Source organism: Setaria italica, chromosome II, assembly GCF_000263155.2.
Source record: "Setaria italica strain Yugu1 chromosome II, Setaria_italica_v2.0, whole genome shotgun sequence".
Classification (NCBI taxonomy): Eukaryota; Viridiplantae; Streptophyta; class Magnoliopsida; order Poales; family Poaceae; genus Setaria; species Setaria italica.
The window spans coordinates 7,313,745-7,333,627 of NC_028451.1; the positions used below are offsets into that span (position 1 = coordinate 7,313,745).

Genomic DNA, 19,883 nt, shown 5'->3' on the forward strand with positions numbered 1-19,883 from the left:
CGTGATTATGCTTGCCATCTTGATTTGATAGCACGGTACCATGGTTTTGAAGCTGCTCAGAAGTACATGGAGAGGGTCCCGACACCTTCATAGCGGTGTAGCTGCGGCCTAAGTGAGTCGCCGGCCGGTCTCACTCTAACATGAGTGGTGGAGTCTCTCAAGGTATACGTTGCCTATCAATACGGACAAAAAAATGATAATTAAGATCTTTATTTGCCCGTTACTTTTAAGTTGTAAATAGTGACATGCTAATATATTTGCCCATCCCTTTTAACATGTCAAAGTGACGGTCTAAGATCTTACCCGTCACTAATGTGGATTCAAAGAAAAAAACTTAGGGCCTGTTTGGGAAGGGGGTGTTAAAGTTTAACAGGGTGTTTTAACACCCTCAAATGAGGTGTTAAACTTTAGTATCTTGAGGTGTTTGGATGATCTGTTAAACTTTAACACCTTAGGTTGTAATTGACAACTTTGCCCCTCATTACTCCTCTCAATGGCAGCCAAATACCCCTCTGGCTTTGCCTAATCTGCAAAAATTATCGAGGACTGCTCCTGCTCGGTCCACGCCATTGCTCCCTGGCCGGCCCCTCCCTCTGCTCGGTCCACACCGCGCTCGACGTCGGCGCCGGCGCTGCCGGCCGCACCGTCGGCCCCTCCCCTGCGCCTGCCGCCTCCGGCCCTGCCCCGCCGCCGGCGTCCCCTACCGCGGCGCCAGCGGCCGCGCCCGCCCGAGCCTCCACCGCCACCACCGCGCCGCCCGCCGGTCCCCACACCACCGGAGCGGCCTCGTCGAAGGAGCAGGAGTGCGCGCCTGCCGCGGAGGAGCCTCGGGGGCGCTAGCTCGTGCAGATCGAGGCCGGCGGCCTCGCCCGCGCCCTCGACAACCCGCCGGCCTCCAAGGCCGCCGTCGAGTCCATGCCCGTCCCCGGATCCGCAGCAGCAGCCTCCGGATCCGCAGCCCGTCCCTGGGCCCTGCGCCCGTGATGAGGTACGCCAGCCTCGGCGGCGGCTCGGGCGGCCTCCGGTGCCGCCGCCGCCGCTGCTACCCCGACGCCGAGGACGACACGGGTGACGGCGAGGAGCGCGCCGCGCCGAGCGTCGCGTAGAGGATGGGGAGCGAGAGGAGCGGGAGCGCGAGGAGCAGAGCGCGCATCCACCGGAGGCGGTGCGCCGGCGGCTGCTTCCTCATGGGTCCGTGTCGGGCCGCGCCTCGCCCCGGGGTCTAGAGCTCCCGCGGCATTCGCTCGGGGGCGCGGCGGTTGCTCGGGTGGCGCGGCGGAGGAGGGGGGAGGGCGACGCGTCGGATCCGGCCAGGCGGAGAGGATGAGCAGGAGGAGGAGGCCGGCATTGGTGGTGGGGAGGAAAGAGAGGAGAGGAGAGAGAGGAGAGGAGAGAGGGGGCAACCAGGGAAAAGAGAGGGAGGGGGACCACTTTTAACACCTTTAGCACATTTTAACACCCTCTCCATGTGTTTATGAAAAGAGAGGTTAAATTTTAACACCACTCTTTTAACACAGGTGTTTGGGAGCCAAGATGTTAAAAATGTGTTAAAGGGGGTGTTAAACTTTAACACCCTTTCCCAAACAGGTCCTTAAAATGTAGCTATTTTCGTTCATATACAAATTTTAAACAAATTTCATAAGTTCCAATGTCTAGAAGAGCGATATAGCAGAAACTCAAATCAGCATGAGCTATAGGTTTGTTGCCAAAAAGTCTCCTACGATACCTGTGTGCAATGCTTATTAATGGCAAACCACTCTAGATTTTCCTGCATACAAACTCACGCCAATTGGAAACCACATTAGATGCTCTCGGAGAAACTGAACAACTGTAACACATGCAGTTTCCTTTCGTCAGAGAACTTGTGGTCTTGACACACCACTACACTAGCATTGGAGAAATCGCGGCTCTCGATTAGCATCGCGTCCACAAAATAATTGTGCCAAGGATCCACCCTATCGCGACCTGCGGCAAGGCGTCAGACAGCGACGAGGGCGAGAGCTGCACTGCCGCCGCTGGAGAGGTCGCACGAGCAAGGGCCGCGCTGCCGCCGCCGCTGGCCAGCACGAACGAGCCGCGGGGGAGAGGGGGAGAAACCGGCCGCAGTGCAGGGGAAAGATTTAAAGAGAAGACCAATGGCTAGAAGAAGATTTTGCATATCGATTTGTACCTGGCGCTCTTTTTAGATTAAATCCTGGCACTCTAATTAAATCCTGTCCGCAAAAGCTGTCCTGAGAAATTTTTTGGTCTTATATCATGTATATCCAATGTTAGCATAATTGTTTTTCATAAATCTACTCTTATATGTTTACAAGTATAAGGAATCTTCTCTGTCAACTAGATTTCGGGAACAGGTGGTCCACCTTGGACATTTGATCCACAAAAGGGTGTGGATTTCGTAGTATGGGCTCAGGAAAGGACGACGTTTACCAATCGGTGTGGTGCTAGGCTGCGCTGCCGGGCGGCTGACTGCTTCAGCTGCAGCATCAGCCAGCCGACATAGCACAACCGAGCAGGCCCAAAGTTGCTTCGTGAAGTGAAAAAGGTAAAGATACTTTTTACGAGGGGACATAGCGTATATGATGGAATAGAAAAATTTTGCTTTATTGACGGGAGCTCTTCACTTCCTACGTGCTACAATTAAAGCTGTACCAACCATTATACTAAATATTTTTTAGCCATGTTATCCTTTTATTATGATGACGTCTCTACGACCTTTTGAGATGCATATGGCTAGTTCTTTCGAAGTGTATTTTTTTACTCTACATAAAGGAATCTTCAACAATATTTTGTCGTAATATAACTATGTAGCAGCATACAACTTTCGTAAAAAAAAATGTTTTAACCTAATACACTGCGGTACTTTCGTACAAATGTTCCAGTGTACTCCCTCCGTCTGGTAATACAAGACATCCAAATATTGAAATTTTGTCCTCAAATACAATGCATTGTATATATTCATATTTGGATAATTGCTCATTTAATTCTTCTCGGAATTGATAAGATAAGAGAGTGGTTGATTGGTGGATTATTTAAAATAAGTTCCTTATTATATGTAGCTAGACAACACAAATCTTCACGTATAACTCAAGGGTACACATGCATCTTTTTTTACTCCTACTAATATATCCTTAAATCTCTAGAATGCCTTGTATGCAGGGGGGCGGCCATGCCGGTGGTTGTGGGGAGGTGGCAGGGGCTCGGCCCCCCTTTTATAGGCGGCGGGGAGGAGCTCGATGGCCGGCGGCCATCAATGGTGGCCGAGAATCTCGACCGGTGGCGTGCCGGAGCGGAGCTCCGCGTGGACGGCGTGGCGGGCTGGCTCAATCGACGAGGAGCACAAGGGGCACACAGGGGCGGTGGCCGGCGTGACGTGCGGCTGGAAGGCGGCCGGCGCTCGACGGGCAGGGCCGGCCAGGCGCGGGCGGCGGCGTGCGGCACGGCACGCGAGACCGGGTGCGGGCGTGGGGCCGGGCCAGGGGTAGGAGCGGGGCCAGCGTAGGCCAGACGCAGGAGTGGGTGGCTGGGCGCCAGGCGCTAGGCGCCAGGAAGAGGGGAGGCGGAGGAGGAAGGAAGGAGAGAGAAGAAGGAGGAAGAAGGAAGAAGGAAGAAGGAGAAAGGAAAAGAAGAAAAAGAAAAGGGGAAAAAGAAGAGAGGAAAGAGAGGGAGAGTCGGCGAAAATTGCGGAGAGCGGTCGGGCGCACGTGACGGATTTGATGGGCACGCGGTGAAATTTGCGGAGGAAGGAAAAAAGATGACTAGCGGCGTTGGGTGCCGAGACGGCGGGGTCGCTGGGAAGGAAAAGATTTTCGGGAGCTCAACGGCCAAAAGATTTTGAAATAAATTTTTAGCGGGTGATTTGAGTTAGTAAATTTTACGGATGTTACACGAGGGCAAGTCAGGCATTGCTTGCCGCATTGGTCCTACACGGAAGAAGGGGAGAGATGCAAATTAAACCAGCTCTGGCGTGCAACCCTAGTAGCACCGCGAAGCATCACGCCACTGCAAGCCGACTCCACAGCCCTGTGCCACCCTTCATAGGCCGACGCCATCGCCGGCAAATGGAAGTTGCATCACAGCCGGCTAGTCTGCGGCCACGGTGGGTGCAAGACGCCACCTAGCCACCCGCCGCCACCTGAGCTGGCGGTGGAACACCGGATCTGAGCTTGTGCCATCACCTCCCCCATGCGTATCCGATCTTAGGGAGGAAAGAAGAGAGTAGATAAGGGGAGGGAAAGAAGGAGAGGGAGAGAGGAGGGGAGGTGGGGGCTGCCGCCATCACCATTGGGTTCTGTGACGACGGCGGCCTGCAGGGCTACTGACGGGTGGCCAGGCAGCGCGGTTGCCTACATGTCGCCTCGAAGGAGACAACACGGGAGCCAAGCTATAAGGAAAAGCGGCGGAAGGCAGTTGACATGAACAAACTGAGCGTAACTTGTAAAATCAATCGATTTGAGTGTAGATATATGTTCCACGTATATACTAACATTTTTAAAGTTTTTACGCTCCAAATTCAGAGTTTTGCATATTGAACCAAATTTCAGAACTTTAGGGAAACATAAGTAGTGAAGTGTAAAATCTGACCTGTTGTAAAGCTAAGAACACAAAGAATCGCCCTTCCAACCTTCTTTAGCTTCGAGTTTCTTTTTTTTTTTTGAAACGAACCTGGCAGGAGAGCTGCCGATTATATTAAAAAGGAGGAATCCAGACTGGATAAGTACAATGAATCAAAAATGAAATGACATGAGGCAAAATTGAGCCAGAAGTATAAAAGAAAATAAAGCAACACTATGAAAACACTGATGTTGCACGTGAAAACATATATACAGTACCTTAGACTTTGGCAAAATCACCACTGATGAACCACTCTTTCATCATCCTTTTTTAAGTTAAAAAGTACTTATGCCAAGAGAAAGACAACTTGTAACCGCATGACTTATTTCGACCGTTCATTTCTCTTACATGATAATGCATAGTGAAAGGTAGTTAATAAGAAAAATAAGCAAGGCGTTGCGAGCAGGTCATGCTTGTGGCTGGCCTTATGAATCGCCCACTATAAGTACCCTCTCATTCTTGGCTCTCCTGTTTCGTCTCCTCATAAAAAAGGTGCTCACACGTAGCTAGCCAAAGCTCAGGTTGCTCACTTTTTACAAGTTCATCGGGCAACCGAATCCAAGCTCCAAGCCTCTTTCTCTTTTTGATTTATTGATCTAATTTTCAGGTAAATTATCCAACATAACACACTCTCTCTCCTCTTCTAATTTATCTGTGACGTAGAACCAGCAGTTTAAAGGTGTACGAGGATTGTTCCCTCTCTTGATTGGTTGGACAGACTAGATTGATACAACATGCTCATTCAGGTCGAGATTAATTAGCAACTGATATTTGCCTCCCGTCTCTTTTTTGATACTCCATCCGTTTTGGTATTTTTAGATTCATTTTATTTATGTATCTGGACATAGTGTATATTTAGGTGCATAGCAAAATCTTTTTTGATACTCCATCCGTTTTGGTATTTTTAGATTCATTTTATTTATGTATCTGGACATAGTGTATATTTAGGTGCATAGCAAAATCTATAGACCTAGAAATACTAAAACTACCCATAATTTAGGACGGATGGAGTGCAACTTAAGCGACTAGGATGCCTTGGTCTGCTTTTTTTTTTTTACTAAAACCTTGATCTTTGGATGACCTGCTATTAGATTTATAAAAGCAATTTCCAAAACTTTGTTCCCTTTACTTTTGTGGCTTTCTCTAACAAGTAACATCCCCTTACTTTTTACCAATGCCATACAGTGTAAGGTTACAATGGCGACTCGGACTGATGCGATGCTCCTCTTCTTGAGGACCTGTTGCATCATTTCTGCCTTTGTCCCGCTGCTGATTTCACTAGTAGAGATTTGGGCTTTAGTCCCGGTTGGTAGGGTGCAAATATCCCGAAAATCCATCCGGGATAAACCAACCGGGACAAAAGGTGGGATCTTTTATCCCGGGTCACTCAACCGGGACAAAAGACCCCCTTTTATCCCGATTGGTATTACAAACCGGGATAAAAGGGTCCAACCGGGATAAAATGGGTCACCACGGCCGGCACTGCAAAAAAAAAATCCCGAGCTCCCGGGATAAAACGGGTCACAAGTCACGCGATTTTTCACGCGAAATATGCGCATGCGCGCTGCGTGGGATTCGAACCCACAACCTCCAGCCTCGCGCGTAGCTTCCTTGCCATCCCACCTACACCACATCTAACTATGTAGGGGATGCTATCCTTTTGTATTAACTCGTGGGGGCCCTTTTATCCCGGTTTGTAACACCAACCGGGATATCTTTTATCCCGGTTGGTATTACAAACCGGGATAAAAAGGTCCGAGGGATTTAGTCCTGTTCCAGTGACCTCGTTGGGGACCCTTTTATCCCGGTTGGTAACACCAACCGGGATAAAAGGTGGGTATTTTATCCCGGTTGGTAACACCAACCGGGATAAAATGCCTCTCAGGATCTTTTTTTCACACTAGCCTTTGCAACCGGGATAAAAGGTCCCGGTTGGTGAGCCCCCCACCAGTGACAGCTTTAGTCCCGGTTGGTAAACCTTTTATCCCGGGCCAACTTTAAACCGGGACAAAAGGGGGCGCATCAAAAGCCAATTCTCTACTAGTGTTTACTGTCTCAACTTATTCGAACCAAAGCATTTCAGACTCCTCTTGACTTAATTATTGTTTCTTTGTTTCTTCCATGTACTTACTATTCAGAAGTAGTACACATCGTATATGCATTCGATCAGTTGCTCGATCGCGTTCTTCACCACGGGCACTGCTCGTGCGGCCATGTCGTATTCCGTGGGCCGGCACATCTCGTCCATGTTCGTGCGGTCCTTGGCATACGGCGCGCTAGCATGGCTGGCCGGCGGCGGCGCGGCGTGTTGCCACATGAGTATTGCCAAATCTCGCCGACCGCAACGACGCCGAGCAGGCCGAGGCGTTGATATGACGTACTACATGTGAACTTGCTTCAAGGTAACAAATGGATGCACCGACTAAGTTGAATTTGTCCTATGAGATGTTTTGCTCTGATGAGGACTCAGTTTCCTATTTTTAAATAGTTCCAAATGTTGTATATTTTTCGATTTGAATTCCAAGCAAAATAGTGTGAAACGAATTTTTAGCCTAAATTTAAAATGAAACTTTGAGATGCTAGCTAGCTCTTTTTCCTGGTTAGAGTGATTGTTAACACCATGCACAACTGTATGTAACTTCCTTGATAGCCTGTATTTCCAATGCATTGCATATCACTTCCTTGATTTCGTTCCAGTAACTCCTTCGGTAGTTCCACCAATGAATCAAGAGTGGAAACAAGAATACAACGTGTAATGTAGGTCATCATGGCCCAGGCAGAGACTTATTACACGGCAACCATCAAGACATATGGCTAAACACAGAATCCTGGCTAGAACTCGATTGTTTGAATAAGTTATTCAAAGAACTTGTTGGAAGAAGTTTCCTAGAGAACATTGCTTGAGAATTAGTTTGAAGAAGTTTTTTTATAAAATATTTTAATGAAATTATCAAAACTTAATTGAAAGAAATCTCTCATGAAAGTTGCCAAAAGAAATTTCCTTCAAAAGTTATCTTAAAAGTTCTCAAGAAACATGTCAGAATTTCTGCTAAGAAGTTACTTGAAAAAGTTCTTTGAAAAATTATGTGAGAAGTTATAAATTTATAGAAAATTGAAAGTTGTAGATACGAGTTTGTCTTAAAGAAGTAAATCATAAGTTATCAGAGATCGCGAACGGGCCTGTGACCGATTGGTCAGCAGGACCTTAATAGCACCCAGTGCGTGTGGTGTGAGTGTGGCGTTGCGTGGTTGTGTGCGTCCTATGTATGTACCCTCTAAAAAAAGTTATCAGAGATCACACGTATTCCATGGCCCGACGTATCTTCCTCGCGTCCTCGCTCATGCGAACAGGCATACGCCGCACTAGTATGGGTGGATGGGGCACTGGTCCTCTTGGCTTGTGTAGATTTTGGATGCCATGTAGTTTCCTTAAAAGAAAAATTAAAATTATAAAAAGTTTGTAAAACTCAAACTATAACTTGTGTGGGCTAAATCCCACCTATAAATTATTTTGTTGTAGTTTTATAGACACAAGTTTCACATGTACCTCTCTTGCGGCATTTACCATCTACATTGACTGAAGCTATTCTTACTGCAAGATTTTATTGCATGGTTTCCAAGAGAGCTACATTATCTTTGAATTTTTAAAATGTCGAATGAAACTAGACCTCCCAATGCAAAGTTTCATTCCGCAATTTCATATACCTACCATTTAAATGTTGTATCTAAGTGACCAATGAAAATTGATGAAACGTGAGGATGAAACACAAACCCTTTCAATGGGAATTTCACACGGTTTCCAACATGTTGGAAACGGTGAGGACCAGTTTTTATTTTGATGAAACTCCTCACATCTATCTCCTCATAAATTATCTGCCATGGCACCATATATTAGCTTATGTGGCAGCTCATTTAATTGGGATGAAACTCCTATGAAACTCCCACTGAGATTAGCTTTATGAATCTTTTATGTCAGTGCACAAAACTTCAACATGTCTCCCTTTTGTTGCACACGCCCCACGGTGACTCACTAAGCTTCGTAAATGAGTCATATGACTCTTAATTTCCAAGTGATACTATGCATAGTATATAGTATAGACATGAAAGTTTGGGATGTGTACAAATATGTGGATCTTGGAAATATGGCAGCATAAACCATGTGTATAAATCGAAGTCATGGTGCAGCCTATGTGTCATGTAAGCTATGGAGTGGATGGTCCTTACATCTAAGGGAGAATTTTTTTTTTTTTAAAAAAAACATGTATGTGAGGATGTAACTTGCAGATGGGTTTAAAAAACACTTAATTAGGTTGGGATCTTACAATTCTCTCTAAAATCATTATCCATTTAGACCTTATTTGGACAGAAACCACACATGTAGCGGTGAAGCAGCTCGGTGTTACAGTGTAAGTGTAGATACAATGTAGAACAATGCTAGTATAGCGAAAAGCCAAAGTCAAAGCTGGGGCTAGCCCTCCCAAATGCATCCTTAAACATTGTTATACTATAGTTTTCTAACTTGCAACAAGAAATCAAGAAGATTATGGAGCAAAGTAAGGGTGTGTTTTGGTAGGACTCCATCCGATTCTGTTTCTCTATGGGAGCTGATTCTTTGATAGAAGTGATTTTGTGGCTGAAAGTGATTCTTTTTTATTCTTTAGCCTAAACTCTTAAAATCAAGACGGAGAATCACTTCACAGAATCAGGAGAAGCTAATTTTTTCATCTCCCAGCCTCTCAGTTTATTTCAGAGAATTACTTACAGAATCAGCAAAAAATCACGTCTCTCTAAAAACTGTTTCGCAGAGCTCCGGTTGAAATCAACAGAGAACCAGCTCTAGGATCTATGTCAAACGCACCCTAATACATGTTCGAACTTCAAACTCCGATCTCAAAAAGAATCGATAAACTTGCAAATATACCCCGATGTGCGTAAGCGTTTACAAGTGCAGCAGGTTCAGAGTTTCAGACCAACCCGAAGCCCAAAGTCCAAAACCACAGGGGTGTGAACTGTGAAGTCCCGCACCGCAGTACCCTCCCCGGCGGCACAGCGCAGCGTGACGTCAGCTCGTTCGCCGCTTCTCCATCCCCGGCCGAATCAAATCCGAATCCACAGCGACGAAATGGCGGCGGCGGCGCTCCGTCCGGCGATCCTCCGCCGCATCCGCCTCTCCCCCTCCCCGTCGCTCCCCTTCGCCGCCTCCGCCGCCGCGGCGTCCCACCCGCACGCCCTGGTGCGGTGGCTCGCGCGGCCCATGTCCTCCCACGACGCGCACCTCACCCGCGAGGAGGTCGTCGACCGCGTCCTCGACGTCCTCAAGAGCCACCCCAAGGTCGACCCCTCCAAGGTAATACCGTTCCCCTCCGCCGAATCCGCATCCCAATGGCGGCGCCGAATCCCCCGAATCGTACTAACCCTAGGTCGTGGCAGGTGACTCCCGAGGCGCACTTCGAGAAGGATCTGGGGCTGGACAGCCTGGACACCGTCGAGGTGGTGATGGCCATCGAGGAGGAGTTCAAGCTCGAGATCCCGGACAAAGAGGCCGACAAGATCGACTCGCTCCCGCTCGCCATCGAGTACGTCGCCAACCACCCCATGGCCGGCTGAGCCTCAGCTCGCCGGAGGTGAGGTCTCTTGGTTTTTGTTTCCGAGGGCAAATAATTCGCCGGAGTGGCGCAGGAAAACATGTCCCTGGCGCGCTCCGCATTGCTTCGCGAGCAGATGATGATGCCGAAATGGAACATTGACATTTTGTTTCTCAGACGATGCAATGTTAGATTGCTATTTTTGTGTGTGTTATATCTATATATGCTGCTGTTGACAAAATAGTTTGGTTGGTTACGAGGTTTCCCATTGTTCCATGATCTAATTGTTCAAATTGGGTTCATGATAGTTTCTTATGCTTATTTTTCTATTTTCATCCATCTGTTTATGAGAACCAACCCAGAATCGATAAACAAATGATGGTCCGTTGCTTATGGTGATTTATTTAGGCGAAAGTTCTCGTAGTTCATTTCAGCTGTGATGTTGCCTCTTTTTATCCTTCCCTTTGCAGTGCTGATATCATATTTATAATGTGCTTTATCTGACGAAATTATGGTTATATTAGTTAAAACTTAAAAGCATTCCAACTTTTAAGTGAGAAGATATCAAGAGTGAGTTCTAGCTTTTCAAATACTAAAGTTTTATCAGTGAGTGGAAATTTAACTGTTTTCAACACACATGCAAGTGAATACTGACTGCTCAAGTGTCCCTTGCCTTGGAATTCAGTACCAGACCATTTACCTGCCTTGTGCGGGTTGTTGTTGTCCGTTCTGTTAGTTCTTGGCAGCAACCAAGCTTTTAGTACAATTAACCCCACCTCTGCCCTGGCTGTCCTACCTGAGTTGGCCCTGACTAAAATTTACCACAAATTGGACTCGCTGACTGAAAATCTATTGTATTCTGCTGAAATTTAATACAAATATTTGTGCCGTGCACATCTTTCATATCTTCCAAATAGTAACAGGAAGTTTGTAAGTTGACTTCCTCTGTTTCTTTGAGTGATGTCTTGGTTGTATTGCTTGAGGATGAAGTCCCAAATGTTTTTTTTTGGATTGTAATTCATCCATTTCGCTATGTTTATCTATTTTATTCCCAGCTGGTTGTTCATAGTGCTTGATCATTTGAAGTAAACAAAGTATATTGATTGCATCGTTTTCACTCTCCAATCCTATTTTAATGCTGTAAAAGATGATTGATGATTGTAGCATGACCTTTAGTAGGGGTATGTGTATTCATTTTCTTAGATTTAGTGTGTTCACATACGGGTCTGAAATCACTAACTAAGAAATGTTAATGAGAAATGACCATACACTTCCCAATTAAGTTGGACGCTATACCACTATCCTTTTTTTGTAGCTTAAATTCAGGGTAGAGTTAATACATTGTAACAACTACGTCCTTGTTTTCTAGCAGCCAAATATTTTTAAGCAACATTTTTCAACAGGACGGAGAATATGAAATGGCAGACCTATGTGAAACAAAATATTTAATTTAAAAACTTTACTCTTTTTATGATTTTTATAGTCGCAAGTTTGCTATACTATTTTTAGTAAAGTGATTAGATACTGCCGTACATGTGTTTTCGGTGCAATTAAGGAGAATAGCTAAACATCTTTGAATTTCTATTATACACCCTTGACTCTCCAATTCAAGATACATATTGTTTTGGACATCGACAAGGTCTACAAAATGAAAATTTGACCAACAATTTATATGACAATAAGATATTTCAAATATTAAAATCTTGAAAGTACTTGTCATGTTGAATCTAGTAACATCTATCTTATATTGTCAATCTATGTAATCTTTATATATTGATGTTGAAAGTTAAAAAGTCTGACTAGCAGGAATCCTAAATGACATACTTTTTGAATTGGAGGGAGTAGTAATTAACAAGTTTGCCCATAAATCATCTGGTTCTTGCTGAAACCAAAAGCCCCCACCCTTTGCCACTTCAAATCAGCATGGTTTATGTTACTTGGTGCTGAATCCCTAAACTAGCTTTTTTTGGGTTGTATATTTCAACACAATGTGTGCCCCTCTTTCGTGTATAGCTTACCAGGTAGCATCCTTTCTTCCTTTTAGTCCTGCTCACCTCTCTACATATATGCAAGTTGCAAGGTTTTCACTGAGACTTTGGGTTATTAATCTTCCCATTATTCAAGGTGTTCTTTTTGGAGCTGAATTTTTCATTTTGCTGGAAGTCTAGTTTGCTTGCTGTTGTAACCTTCTGATTGGTGGGAATTGATTCCGTCTAGACTTATTTTAGTTGCCATGGTGCATGAACATGAAACACCATGTATTTGACTTCTACACATCTGAACTTTTACTCTAATGCAACCAGTCGCATGTTATTTGTAGTCACATTCAGGGCTACCGAATGTTGGTTGAGTGTTTGCAATTTTCTGTAACAGTTGCTCGTTTTTTAGTTTCTCTTGTGGTTGCCCATGTACGTTTGTGTGATCCTGATGTGATGAGGTTATTTGTATTTCTTTTTTGAACAGGAGGTTATTTGTATTAGCAAAGAAGGAACCAGGTCGCCTGTTTAGGTAGTAGCTGAGAAATGAGATCAAAGTGTTGTGTAGCTAGGACCTTAAGATATTTAAAGTATGCTGTGTAACTGTGAGTCTCAACCTATGACAGTCATTGGCTTCTTGATGGTTGACACTGTCAGACAAACAAATTGAAAAGTAGATGAGCAAAAGCTTAATTTGTTAGCTCCAGATGTCAGCCAACCTTGTTGAAATGCTCTCCGGAAGGAGTGAAGCATTGTATTTCTTCTGTTAGTATCTGCTACCTATGCAATTGCAAACTGCATCTGGGCGTAGACACTACTCAATTGTCTTTGTTGTCTTGAGAACCTTATGTGTTCATACTGCTTCTCACATCACACCACTATCATGATCGATAGAAATGTGATCATAAAAAAATGAACTGGGATGAGTCTTGGAATTGAGAAAAATTGCCTTGTTCCATGTGGATCTATTGTGGTGCCAATTGCTTTTGATATAGTTGCAGTTTCCATGTGTTAACCACAACTAAGGGTGTAGAGCAGGTAGATTGGATGAATATTTTATATTTATTCTAATAATTATCCAGTTTCCTCCAGTTGGCCTAGAAACTGTCTGGTTCTGGTTGATACTAAAAGCCCTTACCTTCGACACTGAAGATCGCCTTGTTTTAGGTCATAACTGTTTGTATTTAGTGTGAAATGATGTTCAATACCTGGACTGGCTTTTCTGGTTAACTCGGAGGTCACCACTGAGGTGCTGAGGTGCTGAGGTCCTGGAACCCTGGTTAAACAATGTCATATGACTCGTTCCCCACTTTCAAGCATGGCCGACCAGGTATTGTCCATACTTTCTGTGAGTGCGGCTCTTTCTATCAACATCTGGATAAGGTTTTGATTGAGATCGTGTGGTATCTGCCTAGATGGGCACATTATACTGCTATGCCACTTCACAGGACTCCATTTAGCTTCCCCATCCCTGTCACCAACTATGTAGTTTTCTTTATCTGAATTTTGGCAATTGAATCATGTTAGATATGCACCGTCAGTTCTCCAAAAGCATTACCAAACAGTAGGTACTATGTAAGGCACATCATCTTTTTATTTGGGTGTATATTTGTTGAAGGGGAGCTTTGGGAAGGTGAGTTTTAGTTGGTTTGCTGTTTTAACCTCCAGATTATTTATAACTGATACAGCCTAGAATTGTGATGCTGTGAATCTGTGACAGTTTCTGCATGTTGCCACAGGGCATACAACATGCATACACATCCTCATATAGCAGCATAAAACCTCGTGATCTGACTTTGTGCCATAATGCAACTGGTTGTACTTCTTCACGCAGACTGTAAATCCAAGTACCGCACCAGTTTATGTTATGGCAGCTTTTCACACTGGGTCCTGAATGGCTTCAATATGTTTGCAAGGTGTTTTCTATTGCAGCAAACAAAATGAAATAATGCTGGTGATTAGAGTTTCATGCAATATTTTGGAATTTTTGCTCGTTTCTGTGGTTGCTCGTGTTTCGGTAGTATGTGCTGGTGTAGCTGAGAATGAGATACCAATTGTTGTGTGGCTAGGACCTTCAGGTTATAATCATGCTGTGTTACAGTCAAAGACAGTCATTGACATCTTGTTAAGCGAAACTGGCAAAGTACTGAAATAAGTTGATCCGCAAAATTTCAATTTTATGAGCTCGTGTTCTCGAGAGACCATCTTGAAAACCTCCCATTAAGCATGGAAGCATCACATTAATTGTGTTAGTATGTGCAAACATCTTGCCGACGCTACTCACCAGTCATTGTTGAACTTGAGCATTTTGCATCATTATCTTTGGATGTGCATCATGCATGCCACTACATGGTTGGTATACTTGGTAGCATATCATGATAGCATGAACTGGGATGCATCTTGGAGCTGTGAATTTGCCTTGTTCCATGAGAATTGGTTGGTTGTGGTGCCAAGTGCTGATGCTACCTGATCTAATGGCAGCACGGGTCTCGGAGTTGCACACCAAACGAGCACGCAGATCCCAATACGGTGGATGTATAGAACCACAACTTCCCCATTAACCAACAAGCGCACCAGTCACCAGGCCTGCAAGCTGCAGCACTCGTTGGGTGTGTTATCATCATATATCACAGTTTACACGAGCACGTGTCGCACAACATGCTCGCGGTAAACACCTTCACCGTATTACGTCAATAATCATTTAGGTCCCTCCGTTTTAGATCGTTTTGATTTTTCTAAATATATGATCTTGGCTATGCATCTAAATATAGATTATATCTAGGAACGTAATAAAATCGGTGTATGTAGAAAATCAAAACAACCTACAATTTAAAATAGAGTACTAATCATGCTTTACAATTTCACACAAATAATCAAGGTAGCCAATCGTATTCTTTAGGAAAAAAACACTTTGCTAAGGGACCCAAAATAAGCTGCACTGTAGTTGGGAGATTTTTAGTATTGTCATCGGATTCGCTCTCCCTATGGCCGTGCTCAAAAGGTGCAACAATGGTGACACAAGGGGTTTGATTGGATGGTTGCATTCGGTCTCATCCAATCTTGCCGGATGCAGTCAGCTCGCAATCGGATGCCTGCACTATGTGTTGAGCCAAGCCCTCGAGACTCATTCCGCACCCCCCACTCGTGCGGTGCGAGAATTTTTGGCATTCCTGTCGAGCTTGGCTCGTGCAATGCTAAGCCAGCGGGGTCTGCATGTATCATGCGAGCCAGGTTGCACCCAATCACGCCTAGAGGCCAAAGTTAGCATGGAGATTTGTAAATGGTAAGATTTGGATGGAGGGTGGAGCCAAAGTGATCTACAAGAAGGAGTGATATGGTTCACAATATAAAGGAGAAAAACGGTGAATGTATTATTGATAATTTCCCCTATAGAGTTTGCAAACTACTCCCTTTGTTTTCAAATGCAGGTCGTTTTAGCTTTTCTAAATAGATAGATTTTGATATGAGTCTAGATATAATTTATATCTAGGTGTATAATAAAAACTATATATTTATAAAAATCAAAACTACTTAAATTTGAAAACGGAGGGAGTAGAAGTCAATTAGCAATAATCAAATTAAGTGAGAATTTGTCGAGCTAACTAGTCAACTGGCACAAGCCGCGTGAACAATTTTAACAGGACAGGAATCAAAATGCTGCATTCTCGGCGAACAAAAACCAGTCGGTGTTTCGCGGTCCCACAAGCCGCCAAAAAGAACCAAACCAGAGTACCAGACCGGTCGGTGATTCAGCGTGGAACATCTCTTGGACCAATCCCAGCCATCCGTTGGAGATCCGGCAGCACCCAGGAAGCACCACCCCCTCTTCCTCTCCACTACCCCACACCACCCCCGCCAGCCGGCACGAAGCGCGGCGTTAATATCTCCACCCCTCCCTCTCCTCCCCTCACCCCCACATCCTCCTCCTCCCACGATCCCCAAATCCTCCTCCGGATTTCGCATTCAGCGCGGCGCAGGTGAGCCTCCCCCAACCTCCCCCTCCCCTTCCTCCTCGCCGGATCCAGATCTGAAACCGCCGCGCTCTCAGATCTCCCTGCCCCCGATCTCCTCTCGCGAGAAGTCTCCGATCTCCTCCTCTCCGGGGGTCGCGCGCCGTCGGGGTTCGTGCAGATCTCCACCCGCGCGACGGATCGGGGCGTTCGGTTGGATCGGCTTGGACCCGCGGCGCCGTCTCCTCGGCGCGTCGCGGGCTCGCGATCCGTTTGTTTTTTTAGGGTTTGTATGTGTGGAGATCTGACCCGGGGAATGAATGGGTTTGGCGATCTGCAGGTGGTGAAGGGGGGTAGAGAAGGGGAAGATGGGGCTCGCGTTCGGGAAGCTCTTCAGCCGGCTCTTCGCCAAGAAGGAGATGCGGATCCTCATGGTGGGGCTCGACGCCGCCGGTAAAACCACCATCCTCTACAAGCTCAAGCTCGGCGAGATCGTCACCACCATCCCCACCATCGGTGAGCCCCCCACGCGCGCCTCCTCTCTCTTTCCCTTCCCTTGCGCACGTTGATCGGTTCGGATCGTGCTGTTCAATTCGGTTATCAGGGGGTCGCGCGGTCTAGCACAATGCCCTGTTAGCGTTTATATCTGGTCAATGGATCCATTTCATGCGTAAATGATGGATCTGCATGTTTAGAACACATCGTTCCTAATATTTTTGAATTGAATTCCAGCATATCTGAATTTACCTGTACACGCAGTTGCACCTGATTTGATGCAACACATGCGATTTATGTTGGCCTTTTTGACTGTAAGATCCGTTTGTTCGTAGTGAGCATGATTCATTGTTTTCTTTAATGTCATCGTCACTGATTCATGTTTTTTTATTCATTATAATAGTTTCCTGTCTCCATGAACTCATCTCATTACAAAACATTGAAATGCGAGTGAACTGTGTAATTTTTGATTTCATTATTATCCAATTGAAAATTTTATTGTCTTCTTATACCGCCAAAAAACTAGGAAAGCTCATTTAGACATTATCACGTTGAAGAAGGCAAATTGAACCCTCTGAAAAACTAGGAAAGATAGGAAACAATAATGTAATAATGGCCTCAACACATGTAATGCAGGTTTTTGATGTCGGGATATTTATTTTCTGTTAATTGAAGGGTTTGATACAATAAAACTTGGATTAAAAAAAAGCAAGCCACGGTCTATATGCAACATTTTATAGGTTTGAATAAAATAAAACATGGAGGAAAAAAATGCAAGCGATGGTCTATATTGCTAATTTCTTATGCTTATTCTGTGATGACATGACTGGTGTTTAATGTTTCTATGTCTTGTGTCTTACAAGAGAGTTGACTTTTAAAATGCAGGTTTCAATGTTGAAACTGTTGAGTACAAGAACATTAGCTTCACCGTCTGGGATGTCGGGGGTCAGGACAAGGTATTATGATCTACAACATCATTTTGCATTGTACTGCATACTGCTGTCTTTTATTTTATTGTTTTGCCAAGTCCAGCATTATTTTTCATTTGAAAGTAATTTTCTACGCAGTGATCTGATTGTTGGTGATTTTGTGGTACCAAATTAGTTTGTAAGATATGGAGATACTGCTTGGTCTATGGCCTCTCTCTATCTTACACAGAAGTATTTGCATGTTCCTTCAAATTTTGACTGAAGTGTACACATTTTTCTGAAAACAGATCAGACCTCTCTGGAGGCATTACTTCCAGAACACACAGGGTCTTATCTTCGTTGTGGACAGCAATGACCGTGACCGTGTTGTTGAAGCCAGAGATGAGCTCCACAGGATGCTGAACGAGGTAAAACATTTCCCAGGCCATTTTACCATGCTGTCTAAGTGCTGCAGAAAGGCAATTTACGAATATCTTAATGGATTTGATGTGGTATTTGCATTTTATTGACAACAAAACCTTTTAGTTAGGAGTAACTGTCATTTTAACAAATCACTCTGAGAAGAGTAATACTAGTTGTTTCTTTATATTGTTTTACCTCTTATTTCAACTTCCATACAACACTTGTCTGCAAAATAAGCCAGAGAGGATCTGGTCCTATCTTAAAACAAAAAAAATGGTCATTTATTTATTTTTTGATTGATTAGGGAAATCCCTGTATCCTCTTTTGATATTCTGTCTGGAAAATATGTTAGTAGTTCATTCCATTTTGCAAATCCATTTTGTGGCAGTATTAAGTGAAATCCATTTGGTACTCTGATGGCAGGATGAGCTACGTGATGCTGTGCTGCTTGTTTTTGCCAACAAGCAAGATCTGCCCAACGCTATGAATGCTGCTGAGATCACTGACAAGCTTGGATTACACTCCCTGCGCCAGCGACACTGGTAAATGATCAATGATTATCTGCTTCAGTACATTTGCATCTGTGTAGCTAATATTCTGTGACTTCATATTGACATGTGATCAGCATTAGGTGTGAATCACCACTTTCTGTGAATCCTTTAGTTCTTATTACTGTGTTCTTGCTTACAGGTACATCCAGAGCACTTGTGCCACAACTGGCGAGGGTCTGTACGAGGGTCTGGACTGGCTGTCCAGCAACATTGCTAGCAAGGTATTCATACTTTGTGATTTCCTGTCAGTGATTCAGTCACAAGTATACTATGTGATCGATCTGTAGATAATCCATATGTGTTTAGCCCATTTTGTTATGCTACCAGGAGCAAATAGTCTATCTGAAATTCCTGTTCACTGTATGTTGGCCTAATACCATTTCCCTCCCTTTCTGCATCTGTAGGCTTGAGGGGCCTGGCTTTGGATATCAACTGCGAACTGACTAGGAGCTCCGGATGTATCATGGAAACTTAGGACAGAATCGCTTCTGCAACCTGTTAGGTGTCTTCTGCCGGCACGATATATTTTTTGTTTGGAATATGTAATGATGTCACTGTTGAATGTTTGTTCTACCCTACTTCTACTGTTGGATGTTCTTTGGACCTGTTCATTTTGCACAAGGATTGGAGTTCCAGTATCATGCTACTTTGGAAAGCTGTTACATACATTCGTAGTACCTGATTAGTATATTGCCAAGTTAATCGTCAATTGTGAATCCCGATCTGATTCAGCAATCATAATAGAGTGCACGAGGCGTACTGGTAACCTCTGATCGAGCTGATAAATTTATGATACCCGGTTGAAGCATTGTACGGACTACTTTCGACGAGTTCTTTATCCTTCCATCGTCCAGGATCCACCTTAGGTATCCTGGAGACACGCTGCTGAGAAGTAAAAACTAAGAAGTTTGCATCTAAATCATGAGCATGAACCATGTGACCTACGCAGTGATCACATTGCAGCGGTAAAACACATGCATGGGAAAGCTGAAAATACTTCCACATCAGTCATGGATGCAGCTGAAGCCACACATGATTAAGATCAGACAAACGATAATGATGTCAGAAAAAAAGCTAAAATTGTTTCTCGTGCTGCTAAGTAGGACAACTCCAATTTCTGTTCCAACAAACTAAAAAATTTAATCTAAGCATGTGTTTGGATGGGAGACAATGTAGGACGGGACGGTCCCGTCCCACTTTCTTAGGATGGGATGATCCCATTTTATGTTTGGTTGAATGGGATGGGTTCGTCCTAATTTTTTGTTTAGTTGGAGAGATTGCAACAGACGGGACGAGCACCGTTTTCTCCTTCCGTTAAACACTGTTTGTGGGGCCCACTTGTCATACTACCAACATCTTCTTCCTCTTCCTCCACCTGCGC

The 19,883-nt window shown here is 44.6% G+C and overlaps 2 protein-coding genes across 2 annotated transcripts; both read left to right on the forward strand.

The window, feature by feature from the left end:
- Positions 1-9,581: 9,581 nt before the first annotated feature.
- On the forward strand, positions 9,582-10,622 carry LOC101768322 (acyl carrier protein 1, mitochondrial). The gene is made up of 2 exons (XM_004955761.3): positions 9,582-9,961; positions 10,045-10,622. The coding sequence occupies exons 1-2, from the start codon at positions 9,737-9,739 to the stop codon at positions 10,219-10,221; spliced, it is 402 nt and encodes a 133-aa protein (XP_004955818.1). The 5' UTR covers positions 9,582-9,736; the 3' UTR covers positions 10,222-10,622.
- A 5,372-nt stretch (positions 10,623-15,994) lies between these two features.
- Positions 15,995-19,211, forward strand: LOC101768727 (ADP-ribosylation factor 1). The gene is made up of 7 exons (XM_004955762.4): positions 15,995-16,152; positions 16,466-16,641; positions 17,506-17,576; positions 17,837-17,956; positions 18,375-18,493; positions 18,642-18,723; positions 18,907-19,211. Exons 2-7 carry the CDS (start codon positions 16,494-16,496, stop codon positions 18,910-18,912), a joined length of 546 nt encoding a protein of 181 aa, XP_004955819.1. The 5' UTR covers positions 15,995-16,152; positions 16,466-16,493; the 3' UTR covers positions 18,913-19,211.
- The last annotated feature ends 672 nt before the right edge of the window (positions 19,212-19,883 follow it).

Excerpts from the sequence above, each read along its gene's own strand:
- LOC101768727 (XM_004955762.4), top strand. The coding sequence starts at position 16,494 with ATGGGGCTCGCGTTCGGGAAGCTCTTCAGCCGGCTCTTCGCCAAGAAG. Across the intron at positions 17,957-18,374 it reads TCCACAGGATGCTGAACGAG|GATGAGCTACGTGATGCTGT; the intron begins GTAAAACATTTC and ends CTCTGATGGCAG. Across the intron at positions 18,494-18,641 it reads TCCCTGCGCCAGCGACACTG|GTACATCCAGAGCACTTGTG; the intron begins GTAAATGATCAA and ends TCTTGCTTACAG.
- LOC101768322 (XM_004955761.3), top strand. The coding sequence starts at position 9,737 with ATGGCGGCGGCGGCGCTCCGTCCGGCGATCCTCCGCCGCATCCGCCTC. Across the intron at positions 9,962-10,044 it reads CCAAGGTCGACCCCTCCAAG|GTGACTCCCGAGGCGCACTT; the intron begins GTAATACCGTTC and ends AGGTCGTGGCAG.